This window comes from Rousettus aegyptiacus, unplaced genomic scaffold (genome assembly GCF_014176215.1).
Source record: "Rousettus aegyptiacus isolate mRouAeg1 unplaced genomic scaffold, mRouAeg1.p scaffold_m13_p_3, whole genome shotgun sequence".
NCBI classification, from domain to species: domain Eukaryota; kingdom Metazoa; phylum Chordata; class Mammalia; order Chiroptera; family Pteropodidae; genus Rousettus; species Rousettus aegyptiacus.
Genome location: NW_023416306.1, coordinates 11881976 through 11904011, shown reverse-complemented (window position 1 = coordinate 11904011; position 22036 = coordinate 11881976). Strand labels below are relative to the sequence as shown.

General features: G+C 47.1%; 1 protein-coding gene across 3 annotated transcripts in view; it reads right to left on the bottom strand.

Moving 5' to 3' along the window:
- Positions 1 to 22036, bottom strand: part of CDK5RAP2 (CDK5 regulatory subunit associated protein 2) — a 156725-nt gene that overhangs the window by 69952 nt on the left and 64737 nt on the right. For all 3 annotated transcript variants that reach the window (XM_016155936.2, XM_016155938.2, XM_016155937.2), the window contains 6 exons: positions 20005 to 20181; positions 17586 to 17732; positions 10084 to 10181; positions 5489 to 5619; positions 3915 to 4024; positions 1659 to 1787 (listed from right to left, as the gene is read on the bottom strand). In XM_016155936.2, coding sequence (XP_016011422.2) covers positions 1659 to 1787; positions 3915 to 4024; positions 5489 to 5619; positions 10084 to 10181; positions 17586 to 17732; positions 20005 to 20181 — 792 coding nt within the window. The remainder of the gene's footprint in view (positions 1 to 1658; positions 1788 to 3914; positions 4025 to 5488; positions 5620 to 10083; positions 10182 to 17585; positions 17733 to 20004; positions 20182 to 22036) is intronic.

The window sequence follows — 22036 nt, the reverse complement described above, 5'->3', positions numbered from 1 at the left end:
ACCCTAACGACCTCCCCTCCCTCAGCCCAAGGTTACTGTGGGGGCATCACCCTTCCCAGGCGGATCGGATCATGCTGTCCCATTCCAGGGGAAGATGAGGGACCTGTGCTACAAAGGACAAGGCTATTCCTAGGGAACATCGCATTGAAGCGCAATCTGACAAACGACTCGATCTGAATCGGCTGGTATTCAGATCTCAGAGTGGGAAGAGGAAAACGCCTCTGTTTTCCAGAGGACATAATGGGACATTTAACAGATTTTTTTTTCAAAGGGCAAATGAACAAACAAACTCGCCATTTACGGCTCAAATGAAGTAGGTGAAAAATGAGCTGCTTATTAAAAATGCTGCCTTGGAGAAAAGAAACCAAGAGACTTGTTTCTCCCTAAATGGACTGCAGATATTCTTGGTTCTCAAAATTATCTGGAGCCCTGGAGGCTAAGATCAATAATATTCCGTCTCTCAAAGACAGCAGATGGCTAGAGCGCAGCATAAATACCTTTGAGCATTTCCCACTTTGAAGGTGGGAGGAGGCAGCTGAAGGCTGACAAATCTTTCCCCAGACACGACGTGGCGATGAGACCTCCATTTTCCTGGCAGGCCAGGCTGAGCTCAAGACAACTCTAACCAAGAAGGTTCCAGGGGACCCCAAAACAAAAAGGCCCTACTGCGTTTCGTGGTGAGAACGGTTCCACTGTCCTGACAAAGGTTAACAGACGCGTGGAGCAAGGCTCTTCCTGGGGGAGAGTTAGGCCACGTTAGAAGCTGAAGGGAGAAAACGACACACTCTTCTTCACTGTCACAATTTTAGGGTCCTCTGAATGTAAGTATGGCATGGGCCAAGAACAGAGAAAATCAGAGAAACGCCTCCCAAAGACGAGCAGAGACCCAGGAGCCACCAGGGAGAATGGGGCCTCCGTGGACTCCCCAGGTGGCACTAACAGACGGGGGTGGGGGCCTACTCAGCACACAGGCCCACGAGCCAAGAGAGTGAGGGAGGCGCCGTGACTTAACCCTTCACGGCCCTGCTGAGCTTTCAGATGTCACCAGCAGAAAACTGCCTCAGTCAGGAACCTGGGCTTGTGGGCTGATGGCACTGTTTCTTTCCGGGCCTGTCCTCTGCACGTGGCAGAGTGCAGGAGAGCCCAGGGGGGTGTGGGTAGGAATGACGCACATCCAGTCAAGTCCTGAAGTCCGGTACCGTGAGAGTGAGAAGAGGCGCAAAATTTGGAGGATTAACAAAAAAAGTAAATGAGAAATGCGTTTACTTGTTTTTCACTGTTAATGAATTCATTAACGCTGCGTCTACACTACCCCGATTACTTGGTGATTTGGCAACTCTCCAGACCCCCGAGACCACGCCAGTTATCCAGATGTGCCACCTGCAGCGCAGACCCCAGGGCCACAACACTATGACCATGTCCATGTAAATGTGACCCCAACTTGAGAAACTTGAAGGGGCCACGTTAACCCCAAAGGGCTCTCAAAACCTCAATCACACCAAAGGAAATTTCAATAGAGACTGCCCAGGACAGATGCAGTCTTGAGGAATTTTGAGGGCTATTTGTTAGTGAGTGAGTGAGTGAGTGAGTGATTTGTTTGTTTGTTTGTTTGTTTGTTTTTGGGATTAGCATATGACAGCAAGAATGTTTCTTCTTACCTCCATTTCTTCTACTGATTCAAGTCTGTCACTCCCCTGGAAACCCAGGCAGGAGAGATCAAAAATGGCTTTCTTCAGGTGCTGGTTGTCTGTATGCAGTTCCTTCACCAGCTGTAAAAGGTCACTGACCTAGGAGATGAGATCAGAGAGAGGACTAGATACCCACGAGCGGGGTTCGGCTTCCCAGGGCCTCACCGCTGGGCCCAGACCTTCCTACTGAGCAGGGCTGTCAGCATGACAGTTATGAAGAATCGGGTGGCCTGATTCTAGTCTTCAGGCTACCCTAGGTACGGTGAAAAACAAAACAAAACAAAACACATTAGCATGCCTAGATTCCAACCCAGAGTCACCACTTCAAGGCAAAGAGATCCTGGGCAAGCTGCCTAATCTAAGCCTCCATTTCCTTGTCTGTGGAATGGCTTCCTGCGAGAACTGAACTTGACCATGGTCACAGAGCACTGAAGTCCTTGGAACAGTCTAATGGCAGCTTGTACCACCTCCATCTTGTACTTGAGACCCTCGGGAGGAAATTCCTGAGACTTGAGTTTCTGAGACTGTGTCAGAGCCTTATTTCACAGCATCCACCTTCTTTGTACACCTGTCTTAGCAATGTCAGTAATAACAGTCTTCAATTACAAAGCAATCGACAGCTACTAAGATCCTCCCATAAGCTTTACTCGCTCATTCCTTACAAAAATCCTCACGAGGTAGATGGGCTCGTTTGACTATTCCCATTTTACAGTGAAGAACCTGAGAAACAAAGAAGTTCACTGCTCAAGGTCCCACAGCTGGGGGTGTCTGGAGAATTTAATGACATGTAACAATGGCCGAAGTGCCTAGTCGTGTGGGAAAGGGCAGCTGCCTCCTGAGAGGTAGAGCCAGGCCTGGAGCTGAGTCCGGGGATTGCCAGCCCAGTTCTCCTACTTCAGGCGCTGGCCTTGCAAGGCCAGGTGCATAAGCAATTGAGCAGACACCCCAACCTTCATTCCCCATGGGTTTCAAATCACAATGGCGAGTGATTTCCCAAGGACTTCTTAATGGGCAATCGTGAGCCTCTCAAATAAAGCGGACAATCCTATCCTGACTATACAATAGCAGATGCCCAAAACAGCAAAACATGACTCCGAACTGGACCCAACCCTCGAGGTTACCGTGGGAAGAAGAAAACATCCTGGTTCCATAAACCCTCACTAAGTGGCAACCAGGGACGACACCCTGCCCTTAACTTGGCCACGGCAGGTACTAGCAGCAGCTTATTACCATCCCCATCTCCTTTATCTTCAAAAATTAATGAGTGCCTCAATGCTCCTTGCTTTACTCCTCCCAAAATGTCAACATTTTTATAGTTCTTTCTGTTACTTCTGTACCTTATACCTGCTATTTTCTCGTTCTCTGCTGAGAAAGCCCTCTACCCCAACAAACTCCCATCCGCCCTTCCAAACCCACTTCAGTGCTAACTTTGCTGAGAAGCTTCCTCCGATCAAGTGAGTACTCCACAGCCCCCGGCAGTTAACCTCTGCTGCCTCTGTATCTTGCACATCTGCCTATCCCAGCAACCCTTGCACTCCACGCTGTAATTCCTAATTTACGTCTCTGCCCACTCCATCAGAATGCCAATTATTCCAAGACAAAAACTCAATCTGTCACATGTGTGTGATAATTTTACAATAAAACAGTCTCCTCCAAGCTCAGGCTTCCTAGTCTTCCCAATGGCTCTTAGAACACTGAAATACTAAGCCATTCTAACTAGACCAACGAACAACAGATTGAAAAGCCTTTTCAGTTTTAAAAAGATTTATTGATCAAACCTGGATCTTTATTCTTTCAAAAAGTATCTATTAACTTTCACTATGTGTGCCAGGTACTGGAAAATCAGAAATAAATAAGATACAAGATGTCCGCAGCCTGGCAGAGGATACAGACAAACAGCCAGATAATTACAGGTTCACATGAGCAGGGAATCGATGCGATTAGGTACAAGAAGAGAGGCGAATGAGCTGAGAAAAAGGCGGCTAACTCCACATGGAAGGCTGGTGAGTGTTTCCTAGAGAAGGCTGAGCCTCCTCAAGCCTGGGGAGGAGTCTGTCAGACGTGGGAGACCGCCCCAGGTAACCCCAGGTATGTAGACAGAGCAAAGACGGGCAGGGAAGACAGGGAAGAAAGGAGAGGAAAGGGCTTTCAGAATCTTACACTTCTGATCGGGAACCCAAGAGACAACAAACAACCAACAAAGAGCTGAAACTAATAGGTCAGTACCTTTTTCTTAAGTTCTTCTTGAGAAAAATGTTCCACTTGAAACCGATTATGCTCTTCAAGGCAAATACTCAGATAAGATGTTTGATCACTATAAAATGAAAATGGTTCTTCTGCCAGAAAAAAAAAAAAGTGGGGGAAGGAGAAAAAGAACATCAGAAATAGATCCGTCCAAGACCAATTGCAGTTGCAATCCATTTCAGGCAGTTTGCGTTGGGTGGGGGGTGGGGGGCTGGGCCGGGGCATAAGTACACATAGTTTAAGCTTTGGACCAAAAGTAATTTTCCCTTCTTTCTCTTCAGGCTAGTATCTCAAAATATGGTTCCATCATGGTCTGTATAAGCTTTCGCTGTAGCCAATTCTGAATTATAATTAGCATATCAAGTGTTGTGCCTGGAGACCATTCTGCGTGGCACAAGCAAACGGAGATTTCAGTCTAAATGAGGGAGTGATTCTGTCTGCTTAGGTGAGAATACAGGGAAATCAGATGTAACCCTCCAGGGTAGAACTCAAGGGAAATAAGTGCCTGATGAGTTTCTTCCCGGCCTCACAGTCCTCCGTGGCAGCGAGCGCACCAAGCATGGGAGCTGCCTGCTAGACCTGAGTTAAGAGAACACGGTCCCCTACGTAAGGGTCTGCCTCCTCTGCCACGAAGGTCACATCCTCCAGGGAAGAAAAGCACAGAGGGGGGGCAGGCTCCTCATTGATGTGATCTCGTTTGACACACGTGGGAAAGAGCCGATGCCCATGACACACTGGAAAGCACTACACTGGCTCACCTCTGGGGAAACCAAGCCCCGCCCCTGAACCTCAGTTTCTTCTGGTGTAAAGTGAGGTCAATACCTACTCTACCTAACGGGATGAGCATCAGGATCAGGGATGAGAGGTAAGTGTCTGACGCTGTGCCTTGTACGCAGCAGGTGCTCAATAAATGTCAAACCTATGAAAGCTATGGCTGATTTTTACCACGTGTGCCATGCCCCAGGCTAGAGATACAGAAAGGAAGACAATCCCTACCCAGACCCTCGGGGGCTTGGGTTCTAGGAAGGGCGGGGGCCAAATGCTACTGTGAGGATGACTGCAGGACAAGGACCACGGGACCCTCAGCTCCCCCTAAATGGATCCACTCACGGTCGCGGCCATGCGACAAGCGACGTTTTACCATGAAACGGCCACCTCATCCCCACGTGTCTGTGGTCAGGGTTCCCAGCATGGGGTGCTGTGGCAGGCAGAGCCCGGACATTGTGGGCAATGAGGGCTGTTTCCCAGAGAAAGGGGAGGGCAAAGTTCGAAGGCTCTCTGAAGCTAGAAGCAGCAAATGATGCCGAACACAGCACAGGCAGCAGCGGACCCTCTGCAGAATTAATGCAGTTTGCTGGGCCTTCTACAACGCAGGCCTGAAACAGCTGGATACAGTCTGGGAGAGTCAACGTGAACAGTCACCACAGAAAAGGGATCCCCAGATGAGCTCCCATGGGTGCCTCATCTCCCACTGGAGTTTTAGGATTCTCCTAAAGTTCAGCCAAGGCCCTCCAAGTGGAAAAACCAACGGGAAATACATACAAGAGAGTGAGTACCTTCTCGCCTCCGAATTTCGCTGATCTGCTCCTCCAGGGTCTTCTGCAAATTCCGGTAGGAGAGCACATCCCGCTCCAGCTGCTTCCGCAGGGCTAAGATGTTGCTTAATTCAGCCTGCAGTTTGTTGACACTTGGTAAAACAAGACACCAGAAATTTTAAAACAGACCTGTTTGCGCTTTAAGATGCAAAACGCAGCAAGCCTTCCTTTGCTTTTTATGTCATTTGTGTGTTTTTCTCTAGTTGTAAAAGTAAATACATGTTTATTATAGAAGATTTAAAATATAAGAGAAAAACATAAAGAAAACAAAAATTACCATGATCCCACTACCAATTAACACATGGCAGATTGTATTTCCTTAGTGTTTTTACAAGGTTGAAATAAGTCTGGGTGTACAATGCTAAACTGTGCAATCTTCACTTAAAGGCTTCCCTGTATTTTTAAGAATTATTTGCAAACATTTTTTATGACTCTTTACTATTAACAAACAGGTAAATGTCCCACCATTTACTTTAACTCGCCCCCTTTTAGTGGACCATTGGGATCATTTCCAAGTTTCTGGCACACAGAACTAGGTAAAAATAGTTTAACTCTGCAGAACGCTCCTCTGGAAAACGCCTTGTGAGGCTTGGGTACGGAAAGCGTGGCTCTCTAGAGCTCGGGTGTCACCTGGCCCCTGGGCTCAGAAGGGAGACAAGAAAGAACACTGGCTGTGTCACTCCAAAAAGAGGTGGTACCAGGGTAAAGGCGAGGGGCAGGAAAAAAAGAGAAAAAAGAAAGGAGTGAGTGGAAAAAAGGAGGGAGAGAAGGACCAGTTTAGGAGCCAAGAAAACTCCACTGGGATGGGTCGGCCACTCACGAATACAGGCTTTTCCTTTGGGGGTTGTCAAGTTGCATATCGGGGTCGCTGTGATACAGTGCTGAGATGCAGAGCGCAACCCAGAACGCAGAGGAGGCCAAGAAAATGCACAGCTCCCAGAATCCGCTTTAACCGCGGGGAGGGCTGTCCGGCAGAATTCCTCCAGTGATGGAAACGTTCTCTGCGCCGATACCACGGCCAGGAGTCAAATGAGCCCCCTGGGCCTTTAAACTGTGGCTGGCACACTGAGGAACCGGATGCTTTTTAAAAATCTAAATGTAAACAGTCACATGGCTAGTGGCTACTAATTGGGCCGGGGGATCCACTAATTGGGCTCTGAACTGCTGCTACGGAGGTGCACGCTCCTCGCCCAGCTCTCAGAGAGCAGAGGCCCCAGTCGACTCTGCACGACATAAATAATGTTCCACTGAACTCCGTGTCTAAAGCCTTGTTTCAGACTCGGGGTAGTTTCTTATGACAAATTCCTAGCAGTGCAATTACTGGGTTCAAAGCATATGAACGTTTTCCGAGACTACCAAAACACGCTAACAAATCAAAAGCCTCCTTTTTGAGACGCCAAGAAATACATCACTCCCTGTCCAGCGTCTCGCCTATGGTTCTCTAAGAGTGTCCATCAACACCGTGAAACTGTCTACACAAATTTATGAGTGTGTGGCTTTTTTCTAGGGAGAGGGCCCATAAGATTTCACCAAATTTTTCACAAGGGGTCCATAGCCCCACCATGGATAGGAGCTGTCGCTCTAGATATATATGTCCTGGAGACTCGAGCCCCACTTCCCCTTCAGAAATTTCTTCCCAGCTCCATCCATCGGGCTGCACACATAAATCAACATATACTGGAAGAAAAATAAACCATTATGTCTAATCTTCTATGCTTGCTGCTTCGACGATGGCGCACTGTGAAGCAGCCTTCTTGCAGGGCGAGGAACCCTCCCAGTGCCTTGTACCTACTCCCATTTCGAGACAATCATAATGATCAATTTGTAAGGCTGACGGAAAACCTTACAGAGGTGGCACAGCACAGCGCTCGCTTGGATGCGGTCGTGCTGGAGAGACATTCACCGGGGTTGGGGGGATCGTTTCGGCGAACGCGAACGGCCTCACTCCCTCTTCTGTTTTCCGACAGGGTGAGAGGTACACAGCTGCCGTGCCTGCGTCTGTCATTTGTGTTGCCCCAACTCCGGGATCTTTTCGAGGTGTGAGGAGTTAGCGGAACAAAGGATGCTTCACTCAGAAAGGTGTGAGAGAGAGCCCTGTGCATTCCTCTTTCTGGAACGCAGTGGGGGAGGAGGCGGAGATGAGGGGTCGGAGGCCCGAACTCCAAGGAGCGCACCACCGAGGGGCTCCAGGACCGCAGGCCGGTCGGTCAAACGGCCCGAGTCCCCGCTTCCTCCTCCGTAGAGCGGGGGTCACAGCTCTCCCTCAGGACTGTCCGGGGGATTAAATGCGATTTCATGTGGGAAAGAGCATGGCACAGTGCCTCACACACACAGATGCTCAAAAAACAGCATTTCCTTCCTTCCACACATCCTAACAACTGCCAAACAAAAGATAATATTTATAAGCCACAATTTCTGATTCCCGTGAGTTATGGCAGTGATTCTCATCTGGAGACAGTTTTGCCACGCAGGGGACATGTGGCAATATCTGGGGACAACGGCTGGTTCTCACGACGGGGGCGGCCCAGGGCGCTACTGGCCGGTGGCGGTGAAAGCCAGGGCAGCCTCTCCTAACAAGGTGATCCAGCCCCAAACGCCAACAGTGCCGAGGGTGAGAAGCCCTGAGTCCCAGGGGAGTGCAAACTGTACTAGTTCTCAGGACGGGCTGTGTCTCAGTGAGGGCCCAGGCGCAGGGCCAGGGAGAGCTGAGCCCTGGGGGTCCGCAAGTGTGGGTGGGCGGGGAAGGAGGGGAAGAGGGAGGGAGGCCAGCCAGTCTCGCTGTGCAGGCACATACGCTGAGGCTCAGGGTGAAAGGTGACTTACCCCAGGACTCAGAGCTGCGAGTGGCAGGGCTGGGCTTTGGGCCCAGGCCTAGCTCACCCGAAATGTATTTTGACTGTGAAGATGAACAGCAAACCTTTTAAGCCTCCTTGTCAGTCACAGGCAGACCTGCCTTGGGCCCACCCCACATTTCTATGCATTAAGAAAGAGCCTATGAAACCCAGATCCATCGGGGATGCTGAGAGCAATGTGTCCACGCACAGGGCCTCTCCGATCCCAGAACCGAATCTGGGAGAAACCACACACTTCGACTCCCTTTGCCCATCCCCACCTTAGAGTTTCCCACAGTACTCAACCCCTCCCCCAAGTGAAAATGCCTGGCAGCTGAGTGTTCTGGAAAACGCTCCCTTTCAGAGAGTGATGCTACTCCCAGAATTTCATCAGCCTGTTTTCATTTTCCCTAAACTCATTTCAGGTTTTAAAATCTGAAAATTATCTCATAACTTAGAAGGCGGGGGGTGGGTGGGCAGAGGGGGCTGTTTGGAGGGTGTATTCATCCACAGAACGTTTCCCAAGCGCCTCCTCTATACTGGCCCCTGTGACAGGCACTGGGAGATGGAGACGAGCAAGACAGGACCCTGCTCCGAGGGAGCTCACGATCCGGATGAGGGGGCAGGTCACGAAGGTCACCAGGGCAGCTGTGGGGGCAGAAACAGAGGGGGCAACTTTCCTGGGGGTTTGCGCAGGCCTCCTGACAAGGGTAACCCCCAAGAGGAAAGCTCAAGGACTCGTGGGGGACTCAGCAGGGTAAGGGAACCCACGTGAGGACAGGGACAGGAGAGCACACGGCCCGGGGAGACGTATGAAGACTTTGTTATGGCTAAAGTGAGGGGCATGTGAGAAGGAGCTGATTTTTTAAAATAATTTATTTTAAAATTTATTTTAAAATAAAGGATGATTTTTAAAAAAAACTTATTATGGAAAATTTGAGCCATATACAAAGGAAGACAAACTGGGCTGTAAGGAGCCCCACCTGCCTCTACCTACACCTGGCCCCAACCTCCAGGAGCCACGGCCATTCTCGTTCCCTGTCCACGTCTGCTCTGCACTGTTCTGAAATGAACCCCAGACGTCAGCATTTCACCTGTAACTACCCCAGTGTGTAGAGAGATGACTTCTTAATAGGAGACATCACTGAGGCCAGCCTGTATTTACAGAGGGACCAACAGAGGCCCAGAGAGGGCCACTTGCCTGTGGACACAGAGCCTGGGCTAGAACAAGACCACCAGCCTGTAACCAACTCTCCTTTCCGCATCTCACGGCCAAGAGATAACTCACTCCAAGACATGGAGACTTGTTTTGAGTCCCAGGATTCTGTCACACACCACCTGTGTGACTTTGGACAAGTCACTTAACTTCTTTTTATGAAAAATCGGAATAACGTTATTACTGACCTCACTGAACAGCCGTGAGCTCACTTAAGATAACACACAGAAGCACTTTCTAAGTCTGTAATAAATTATTATAAAAATCTGAGTGACTATTACATTTTTACCCTAAGTTTGTTGCCAGAAGTCAGACAATTCTTGATAGAAAATAGGTATATGTGATTTAAATTAGGCAATCACCATCCAAGCACTTTAAGCTTCCTAAGCAAACTTACAGGGCTTTGCAGCCTCAGAAACGAGCATTTATTCAAAATATGTGTGTGTGCATGTGCATGTGCGTGTGTGTTCACATTCACACGCGTGTGATGTCCAACCAGAAACCCTTACCTGTCCGAGTCCTGCAGAGATTTTACCAGGTGGGCATAGATGTCCTGCTCTTTCTTTAACACCTGAATCAGCTCTTCATATTCTAATTGTTGCTTTTCCTGGAAACGACAACAAGCATCTGACATTAGGGGAAGAACTTTGAAAGAGCACATCCTCACATTATGCAAACATATGTGGATAGTTCTGGTTTCTAAATCCAGATGAAGGTGACGGATCCTCTGTGCCAGGCTCTGGATCAGGCCACAGTCAGAGAGCACCACCTGCAGGAGGAGCGGGGAATGACCGTCGCTTACCTCACTTAAGATAACACATAGAAGCACTTTCTAAGTCTATAATAAAGTATTATAAAAATCCGAGTTAGCAGCTGTGCTTCTAACCCGAAGTAGCGGCTACGGAAGAATCACCACAGTGACCCCATCTGCCCGGCGTGAAACAGCCACCCCTCAGAGCGGGTCAACGTTTTCACGACGCCACAAAGAATGCCTTTCCACACTTGTTTTTTCCCCAAAGAAAAGAAATTCAGAAACCAAAACCTGACAAGTATCAAGGGCAAGCGACTTCCACAAAGTAGAAGAGGTGACACGTTTTACGGGCATCCCAAACAGTGAGGACAGAGATGGGAGGTAGAAGCCGGGCGACCGAGGTAAGTAAAGTAACTAGCTTAACAAACCTCTATGAGGTTTAGCCTCCTAATTTATGAAATGGGGGTGTAATTTTGTGAACCAGCACTCACAAATGTGAAATTTTTGTTAAGGTTCAAATTTTGGCTCTGCCACGCACCAGTTCTGGGACCTCAGGAAGTGACTCACTGAAGCCCTGGAACCCCCGCCTGCAAAGCGGTGGACAATAACCACCGCCTCACGGCGTTACGGAGCGGATGAAAGTTAAACTGTGTGTTATGAGGAACCAGGGATCCTGAGAGAAACTGGCCAGTGCCAGTCCTGGGTCAAAAAAACCCCAGGACAACGGAAGATACGTCCACAGCGTTTCGTCGTGACAAAAAACCAGGAGCTGCGCTGATGCTGGACGCGTCAGAAGGACAGAGGCGCCAGTGTGAAAAGGCCAAAACCAGAACAATCTGAGCAGCAGAATAACTAACGAGAGTAACAGGTTATAATCTCCTAAATAAAATAGAATCCATGAGTCCATGCTGACATGGATAAATGAATAAGTGGGAAGAAGAGGGGCTTTTCTTTATTCCTAATAAATGTAGAAGAAATGATAAAATTTTTAGAAATCGCCATTTACCATCATGATAATAAATAATTCAGCCAAGAAACATAAAAGGATGCTCAAACTGTGGGTGAAAGTTTGAAGAGCAGGGTATTTACATAGATTCGTGCCCCCCCCCCATACTTATTAATTACAAAGGAAAACAGAGTAACTGCATCGTCGAGAGACCTGGCAGACAGCACCTTCATAAAGTCATCAAAGTCAGCTTGGCCAGTAATGGGACAAATCTAAATCAGGTGCTATTGGACAGGACACAATGAGAGAACACAGTGACGCTCCTGAGATATCCCTACCAAAGACGCCTAGCCTGACTCCAATCGCCAAGAAACCCGAACTTACGGAGCTCCTACAGTATAACTGGCTTAGAGTCTTCGAGGTCTGATTAGGAGGTCATGAAGAGTCTCTGCTAATTCCCTGGTCATGATGGTTGTGCTGTGTCATAGAGAAGAATGTCCCTGCCTACAGGAAACACACGCTGAACTATTCACAAGTGACAGAGAACCACGTGGGCATCTCACTCTCCAGTGGCTCAGGAAATGCAAAACCCTTTATTCTTGTAACTAGTCATAAATTTGGAATTATTTCAAAATACGAAGAAAATGTTACAATAAATAACGTTAATGTGTACAGAAAACCTAGCACGGTGCCCAGCGCAGACTAGATGTTCTCCAAATGCTGGGAGGGGGACCCCGGGCTAATGGAGAGAATGAAGCGGCAAGCCGCCCTTGTATTCCACACTGGCTTATGCTTTCTCCTGAAGTTCAGACTCTACCTAGGACAGGAGTTCTTAACCTGATTAAAACTCAGGGGCTGTATGAACACGAACCTCTAACCTCTAACTGAAACTTAGCATCCCTTACTGGTGAATTGACGAATGCTGCTATTGCTACGAACCACAGCAGTAATGTTTTCCTGCGACTGTCATTGAAAGAAACAGGTACTTTGGGTATGTTGTGGATATCTCAAAATGTTCCTTATCAGTACTTCATAACTACAGTAGTCACTATGCTCACCACTCAGTCCTGTTATTTAACGCATTAATAAACAAGCACCATTTTAGCATATGTTTTAATATTTCGATGACTAAATTTCAAAAGATTTGGTTTCCTTTATAGTCCTGTGCATTTAAGTTTTTTTTCAGGGACGAGGTCCTTGGTTTTAGCAGACTACCCAAAGGGATGCAGAAGGCGAAAAACAGCTGAACCTCTGACGTGAGAGAATGCAACTATGTTCTAGTCCTGAACAAAACAAGGCAAAGGCACCACCTGCCAATTAAAGGTTTAAATAAATGCTAAACCACCAGTTTGGTCATGATAAGTCAGTCCCCGAGGTGGCTAGAAATGTCAGACCCTTTTGTAAATCCTGCCACATGTCGCTGGCACGAGGAGCTCCCACACGCCTTTTGTGCACAGTGCCAGTGCGATGTGGGGTCCTCCCGGCTCCCACCTCTACACACCACGTGCGAAGGAGGCTCCCAGGGAAGAGACTGGGGAAGAATTCTGCAGGTATCAGGACAAAGGGCTATCAAGTCCTCAGCTTATCAGCCACTGTCCTGTGCTCAGTGCCTTCCAGGCATTTTCTCCTTTAATCCCCACAACAACCCGATGAGCTCAGGTGTCCCACTCTCCCCAGCTGGCACAGAGGGCCAAGTGTGTGCCCAAGGCTGGGGTGGGAGGCAGGGGTGGACTCAGGCAGCTGGGCTCCAGGTCCACCTGCCAGTGCCCCATAAAGGATACAAAGTACTGGGTGCTTTAAAAAAGGGGTAACATCGTCGCCGTGAGCCACAGAAAAGCCAGCCAACGGTGACACAGAAAATAAAAAAACTTACTGTTTCTCGAGCACCTAGCGTGAGAGGCAGTGATGATTAGCGTGTGTGTGACCTTATCAACTGTGTGACCCTGAACAAGTTGAACAAGTTACTCAGCGTCTCTGTGGTTCAACATCCTCACCTATAAATGGAGGTAATAATTCTACATATTGCATAGGGTTGCTAAGGAGATTACAAGAGTTCATCTATACAAAGTTCTCAGAAGGATGCCTGGCATGGAGTAAACGCTTGATAAATGTCAGCCATAACTATTACTCCCACGCTCCAGTGCTATGCCAGGCACTTTGCACAGATGATCTCTAATCACACCCACCCAGACAGGTGTATTCACCTTCCCACTTTTCAGATGAAGAAAACTGATTCTCTGAGAGGAGAAGTAACTTATTGGAGTCCGTTCAGCTGACAGTCGGAATCTGTACACGGAACGTACGTGCCCAAAAAAACAATCCCGGCCCTGGGGACCGTGCACCCTAAATGGGTTGCTGCGAGCTGGGGCTCAAGCCCTGGGGACCACCCACTGCGACATCGGCGTCAGGGCCTGGGCTCCGGGCTCCGTGCCCCCTGTTCTTTTTGGCAGCCAGTCCAAGCCTTCACCAGGTGTCTCAGGGCACTGCTGTCCTCAGCCGACCCCCATCCATAGGACGCCCCTTCTGAGATCACACCCATCAGCCACCCCCTCCACAGACACACTCCAGGCACCTTATGGAATTGGCTCAAGCCAAACTCTCCCCCCGAAACCTCCCCTAACAGAGATGGGCTCTTCCTGCCCCGTGACCCTGGTTCACCCTCACCCCGGGGCTGGTGACCCAGCCACCTGTTTCCGGGGCTGGGGGATCCTCGTGGGCAGCAGCGTCCCGAGCCAGGCATGGTGCCTGGCACAGATCAAACGTTGCTACAAATACCTGCCGACCTGATGATTAAATAGGTAAGGAGGGAACACAGGAACCGATATGAATCTTAAGAGCAGAGATTCCTGTGGATGTTTTGCATAATGGAAGTCAGAGTGAGTCAACATCTTCCTAGAAGCAAATTGTTCACCCATCTTAAATAAATGAACTCTTCGGAGCCATTTGGGTCCGTTTCATCAATCACCTCGTCCCCTGCGATGAATCGTTGCCCCATTAGAATGAAGTCATTTGGCTCCCTCGGCAGAGCTGACACACCGGTGGATCTCCTCGGCACAGAGGCGGAGGTCTGGGCTGCCCAGGGCAAGGTAAGGAGAAGCGCCTCTGAGCGGGAGCGACCAACCCCCCACCCTCCAGCCCTCATCCTCCGCCTTCCGTTCTGCCCCTCCAGAAAAGAAACGACTCACACAGGAGGCCGCTCATGCCACAGGAGACTCCCGATTACCACAAATCTACCGTGTGTCCGGCTCTGTAGTTCGCTCTCCACAGCTCACAAATAATCACCCAGCTCACCAGCATTCCCCTGCTCCATCTGAGACCTGTGCGTCAGACACAAGGGCGAGTCCCTAGAAGAGCCCGCTCTCCTGTTAGCCAGCCCCTGTGTCTACACTAAACCAGTACAATTCTCTCCAGGGATTCAGAAATTAAGAATGAGCCACCAGGGGTGTGCGTCATGACAAAGACAGAGCCCCAGAGTCATCCACTTCTACTGTCCACATGGCTTCTGCGGTCTCCCCGCCCCCACCCCACCCCCAATGGCTATTCAACTCTCCCTTGGCATCAGTGACGGCCTCCAGCATGTTCCCAATAAACATTACATTCCCTTGTTATGGTTTTGCTCAAATATGCAATGTGGGATTCTATAGCTTGCCACCGAAAGGGTCTTAACTAAAATACATTATTTCTAATCCTCCCAGGAAATAAGCATGTAATTTCCCATTTTCTAGATTGGGAAGATGAGTTTCAGAGAGATGAAGTGACCCGCCCAAGGTCACAGAGGCATTTTCTACTCTATCGCAGTTTCTTTAATGACTTGAAGGAAACCCATGTAATCTGCTGACCGTAGTCGGAAAAGGCAGCAGATTCGTAAAGAGAAAACTTAACGGCTCGCTTCTTGATAATCAGGGCGATTTAGTGTCCTGGCGGATAGACAGGGTCTATTTTGGTAGCTATGTCACAGCCTTGCAACAAAGACATTTATTTTAATACTGAGGAAATTCAGCAGCTATGTCCTAACCATGTCAATAGCCAAGCTGGAAATCTCTGGCCGCGGCAAGTTAAATATGGTCAGAGTGTTTTATTCTCTGTTCTTCAATTCCCTGACCATCCAGCATTAATTCTTAGGCTCACACAATGATTAGAAGGAAAACAGACTGCCCGGAGTCAATGGAGACATCATCACAGCCTCAAGTCCTCTGTAGAAACGGGCAGAGGAGAAAACCTAAATCAACACAAAATGGTCAAGGGCATTTCAGAGAAAAATCCACGTTTTCTACGAAGAAGAATCATAATCTGAAAAGTACGCCTTTCCGGGTGTGTGGTGGGGGCAGGGACTGTAGGCTGCAACAGTTTGGATTTCTTAAGCTGATACCTAGAAATTTACAATTCTTAAATGATAATTTTATAATTTTTTATCCACAATTTGCAATTAGTCTTGCAGAACCAGAACAGAATTAAGACCCTTGCTAAAAGATCTTTTTGCACAGTAATTTAAACATCATCAGGATCTAAATGTAACCGAAATGCCCATGAAATGACTTCATGCTTGTGGTTACTTGAAAGCAGACACCGCCCAGCATGAAAAACTAAAAGTGGTGTGGAGGTCAGACTAGTGAGATTAAATTTTGAAATACTCGGCCTGTTCAATAAATTTATAAAAATTCTGTTCAACACTGAGATACTTTATACATGACTAAAACATAACTCGAAATAGCCAAGTTTAAATGTATTCAAAGGAGTGAAGATCTGTCCACCTAAGCAGACTACCCCTTACTGCAGGCTGGTGTCATCTTAGCACCCCACTAAATTTGGGCACAATCAAACAACTACATGTAACTTAGAATCACAAAATATCAGCCCTATGAAATTTAGCCATCAGCGTTGCCCTAGGTCACTCAGGTGAAGTGACAGAGCCAAAAGAGGAACCCGGGCCTACGGACTTCCGGCCTGGCCCCCGGGCTCCACTCGTTTATGCTGACACTCTCACTCCTGAGACACAGGAAAGCCGAAGGTCCACAAATGGCCAGAGTTAAGAAAGAGCTTCCAAGGTTCAGCCAATGGAGCCCCCTGGCCCAAGGCTGACGCTGAGCTGACGCGCAGTACACGGCTGGAAATGGTGCTGCATCCTGAACTACGCCAGTTGTAAAATAACCCCTGACCCACCCACCCGAACCAGCCCGGCCACGCCAGCCCCTCCCCGCAGGTCTGAGGGACCTCTCCGGGACCCAGTCACTACCGGGTTGGTGTCTGGCATAAGAGCAGGCCTCCGGGACCCTGCTCCAGCCCTACCGCCTGAGTCTGTTCCAATGACCGTACCCATGCTGCGCTGGTTAATTATTTTGAGAATCACCCTTCATGAAACCACAAGTCGTGATCAGAGCCGTTCATCAGAGAACTAATTTGCATGTGAGTTCTCTGTCTTCTGAATGTATAAACTTAATTAAGGACAAGTTTTAAAAAAACAAAACTTAGCCTAGAGTGAACTCCTTTCCTTTCCCATATCTGGCTACCCAATCTCTATGCATCTCTCACAAACTAAGAGGATCGTTCATTCACTCGACAAACATTTACTGAGCCACGCACTGGGCTTGGCACTGGGATTCAAGCATGAATGGCAGTTCTCTACCCGCAAGATGCCCTCGAGTGAGGGGAGAGCAGAAAGGTGGATCCCGAAACGTCAACACTATGACGAAGCGCTGTGATGGGCAGGCGCGCGAAGCGCTGTGCGCCAGAGGAAGAGGCGTGGCTAAGCGGGTCCAGGAAAGGGGCCACAGAGGAGGCGACACTCAAGAGGCAGGCAAGGAGGTTCAGGAGTCACCAGGCAAACAAGGAAGGCAAAGGTATTCCAGGCAGATGGAAAAGCATGTGCAAAGGCGCAGGGAGGCACAGATGTGACATTTGCAGGAAGTGAGAAGTGAGCTGCTGTCAGCGACAATGGGGGGATGGGGCACGAGAACTTGGGGCCAGACCAGGAAGCGCCCGCTGTGCCCTTTTTCCTGTGCATCTGAACAGAAAAGTTTTCTTAACACGAGATTACGCGGTTCTTGAGAGGTGAGCCCTGGGAGAGCAAATACGAGGCTCACCTCTTAACGAGCTGTGGTTTCTCAGTCTGCTGTGCAGTGAGTGCAGACGCCAGGGCTCAGCTGTGGGACCCTAATCTGGAAGGAGCACGGACTCAGACCCCCACCTCTCACCTGCTGCAAGCTCAATTATCAGCGCGATGGCATGTGAGGATCTCTAGATCAAAGGAATTACCAAATATCTGTCAGAAAAGAATATGAATTCACATGCAAACGTCCAATTTCAGTCAAGCTTACCTCGGAGAAGATGCTTTTGCTGCCTGGTGACTGTTGAGCAGAGCACTTTTCCGTTATTAAGTCTTCACTCCTGAACTTGAGATCCTCCACAGTCATTAAATAATGATTCTGCTGCTGTATTGCTTCTGAATCTTTTTCACTGAATTTCTAACGAAAAAAAATAAATCATAGGAAGTTTCCATCAAGAAAAAAGTATTAAGAGATTTTACTCACTCTTTAAGGGAATATATTTTATTTTTTTCTTCATGATATCCATATGTCCTCTAAGTATTTTCCATCACCTCAAGATATTAGGCAATTACAAAATTGTAATGCACCCTGTCTACATGTTATCACAGCAAGGAGAGCAGCATGCCAGCATGGTGGCAGTCCTTACAAACCTTCCTTCCTGCCACCGCGGTGACAGCTCCCCCATGAGTGTGACGAAGCAGGCTCGGGTTCTGGCCACTTGGGGTTGGGCCCCAATCCTGAGCCCCCTTGGCCAGGGTGTCTGTCACCCCTGGGTCTGTTTCCTATCCTACGAGGTTACTGCGGTGATTGGAGAGATTATCCATCACAACCCAACAAAATTCAGTCTCTCCTGAAACATTACACATTTGACAAAACTTGAACCACCCATATCTCTGAGATTTGACTCCCAAGAAGAAAAAGGAAAGACTGCAGAAACTGCTTTGGGTCTGATCACACATGAAAGGCTCCTTCACAATGATGCAAATGCAGTCCTTTGTACGTGCACCCACATTCTCCTCTCTCTGGAAGTCTTTCAGGTCTTCTCCTTGCCCGTGTTCTGAAATTTCATAAAGACATGCATTGGACTATAGGTCTTTTTTCACTCATTGTGCTAGGAACAGAGCAGGCCCATTCAATTCAGAGTTATCTATCCTTCTAATAAGGAAATTTTCTATTACTTTGAAAATTTCCTTCCCTATGCTTTGTCTCTTCTATCTTTCTGGAACTCCTGTCAGTCATATATTGGAGCTCTTCAATCACGCCTCTAATTTCTTCATCTCTCCCATTTTCTCGTCTTTTTGCTTGTTTAATTCTATTTTCTGGAAGCTTTACTCAACTTTACCGTCCAACTTGTCTAACTCTTTTAAATCTATAATTATACTTCCAATTTCCAAAGGGTCATTCTTCTTTTCCAAACATCTTTTTATCAGATCCTGACTTTATTTCTTATCTAAAGTTGTTAGCATTGAGGTTGTTGAAAAGCGGTCTAGTTTTCTTCCCATCCTCCACTCTTTCTATTCCCTCTCGTGTGGCTTTGCTCTGTCTGCTCTGGCCTTTATATTCCTCTTAGATACTTTTCTCCTGTTTCACGAACCCAAGGCATCCAACTACTTTTAAAAGTATTAAAGTGCCCAGAGCTCTGTGAGCGTGGAGAGGGCCTATCAGCGGCAGCCTCACTGTGAGATGGCCAGGTGGGGACTCAGGTGGGCCCCCAACTGTCAGCATCTTTCAGTCTTTTCTCAGAGGAATCCCACGGCTGGATGTGCACACTTCTTCCTCCTCATTTTCACTGAAAAGATCCACTCCTGCTTTCAGATGCACCTGGTGATCCCCTGGCCAGACCTTCTCTGATTTAAGGTCACCAGAGAGTAAAGCTCCTGTTTCCTGCTAGTGAAGAGAAAAAGGCCACCTAATTGCCCAGCATCCGGCCAAATCTCCTATTTACAAAGGCAGCAGATACCTCCACTGCCTGCCGTGCCTTCTGGATTCTGCAGGATAAATCAGCTTGCTCCTTGTTAGCTTCTCATCCCAAAGGCATGAGCCGGAATGTGCAGAAAGTGGAATCCTGTGTAGTTTCCACTTGCCCATTCACTTATCACACAAACAGCAACCTACTGTGGTACCACCCCCATTCCTAGTCCTGTGGGTTTGTATCTTTTTACCCCTTCACTGCATGTTAATGAGGCCTCAGCAGGAAGCAGAGTTAAATACCCATGTCGAATCCATTACAGCTACCTGTACGCCTGAGCTGAATCAAAAATTCACTACACGATCTAACAAGGAGATATTCCGAAACAAAGAGGCGCAGTTAGAGGAAAAGTACAGCAAAGTGAAAGGGCAAGGCACAAAGAAGGAGCGGCAAGGGCTGCTGGCAGAGGTCTCTAGAGCAAAACAAGGCAGGGCCTGCACGGGGCCTGCCCTTGCTAGTCACGTGACCCAGGATCGGTTCCTTCCCTCTGCTGAGCTGCTCTTTCTCCAAACTTCCCACCATCCTGGCGGCCGAGGCCCAGATGACACAGAGAAAGCCCTGAAGTGCTCTGATAGATACCGATTAAGACTATAATCATTTTTGTCATCCTTATTTTTACATCAATGTTCCTTCGAAAGAGTTGGAAACAAAAAGACCTATGTAGAGTCAAAAGATTGAAATACAAAAAAATTTAAAAAAATAAAAAAAAAGTTTTGGTACCTGAAGCAACAAGTCCAGGTCCTTCTGGTTGGTACTTTCTGCTAGACGTCTGATCACCTGCCCTTGACTGTGCAATTTTTGATAGCTTTCACTCAACAGACCCTCGTAACGATTCTCCACTGCTTTTTCTCTTTCATTCACTTCGTTGCGTAATTTCTCAACTTCATTTCTAAGGTCCTAGAAGAAAAAGTAAAAACCGGAATTTACTTGACAAAAATTTTAAGGTACTAATCTGTCACCTGTTTACCTTACTGCTGTATGACAGCAAGCTAGTAGATGAATTTAACGAATGTGTACTTCCTTCTCATTTAAAGTCTTATGAAAACCAACTTTAAAAATAAGTTAAAATTTGGATTTACACAGATATTTATCACAACATTATTTTTAATTCTGAAAAAAACAGAAAGAAACTAAATATCCAACAACAGAAAATTATAAAAAGATTATGGCATGAAAAAATGCACAATTATGAGTTAAAGCAAACCGGGATACTATATAATATGTTGTCGATTGTTTTCTAAATGCTCAAACGAAATGTTGTCAAGGCTACGGGAGAACACATTGAAATAATAACAGTAAGACCCATTTTAGACTTCTGACTTCCAGAACTATAAAAAAACATTGTGTTGTTAAGCCACCACGGTCCTGGTACTTTGCTACAGCGATAGAAAATCAATACAACTACCTTTGGTGAATTCTTAGTGTGTCTTTCCTGTATGACCTATATCCCATGATAACTAGATAATGAAAAGTAATTATTTCACTATAAAAGTATTCAGCTATCAATGAAGAAGGAATGAAGAGATTAAATTATCATCATTTTGGAAACAGTTATCAATGGCAAATAACATCACAAAAATGGGAAATAGCAAATATTCTGTATCTTCTCTTAGAAGTACAAATGAGCACCTATAATGTAAATCTTGCCAAAAAATTAAACATGAATTTGACCATGCATCTTATCTACCTACCAGTTTACTAGAAAGAGAGTCAGGAGAGATACAAATGACATTACAAAAACACAATAAGCAAAATCTAGAATGTGAAAAACTATAAAGAACAAAGACTCAATTTATTCAACAAATAAGTTTTAAGGGGGGAAAAGGAGGGAGAACCTGTGGATCAAATAACAATCAAGAAAGTTAAGGACAGTTAGTGTGAATTCATGAATTCATACTGATTCTAGAGTTCATTCTAGTCTTCCCTAACTTTCTTAACATATATGTACACACACACACTCTCATATAGTTGGACACAGAAATATAAATATGTGTATGAATGTATCAGTTTATGAATAAATTTATTTCCAAGCTCTGTCCACTGACAAAAGTCTAGAAGTAATGACACTCCAGTATAATGAGGACACCTGTCATTCGAACCTCGGTTTCTAAATATTATTCTTAAAAAAAAGAAACAAGGGGTCCTTGAAGAAATAGTTGATTTCAGGACTGGGGTAAAAACACACACACACACACACACACACACACACACACACACACACACACACGATGAGTCGAGGACCACTTTGATCCTAGAAAGTAAGTGCTCAAAAAATGATGGGGCATGTTGAAACAGCACAGGAATCAATTTGATGGAGCGTCCAATGTCCGAATCTGGGGTAGTCTGAACAACAAAATAAATCACGATAATGGCTTACAACAGCGGTCCCCAACGTTTCTGGCACCAGGGACTGGTGCTCCTATGAGAGTCTAATCCCTGATGATCTGAGGTGGAGCTGAGGCGGTGATGCTAGCGCTGGGGAGCGGCTGCAGATGCAGATGAAGCTTCGCTTGCTCACCTGCCACTCACCTCCTGCTGTGTGGCCCAGTTGCTCACTGGCCACAGACCAGTACCAGTCCACAGCCTGGGGGTTGGGAAAGCTGGGTGAAGGATAGACAGGAACGCTCTATATTATTTTTGTATCTTTCCTCTATGTCTAAAATTATTTCAAAATAAAAAATTTTTAAAGAGCTATATCAATCAATATAATGTGTATGCCATGTCTAGATCACAAATTGAACAAACTGTTTAA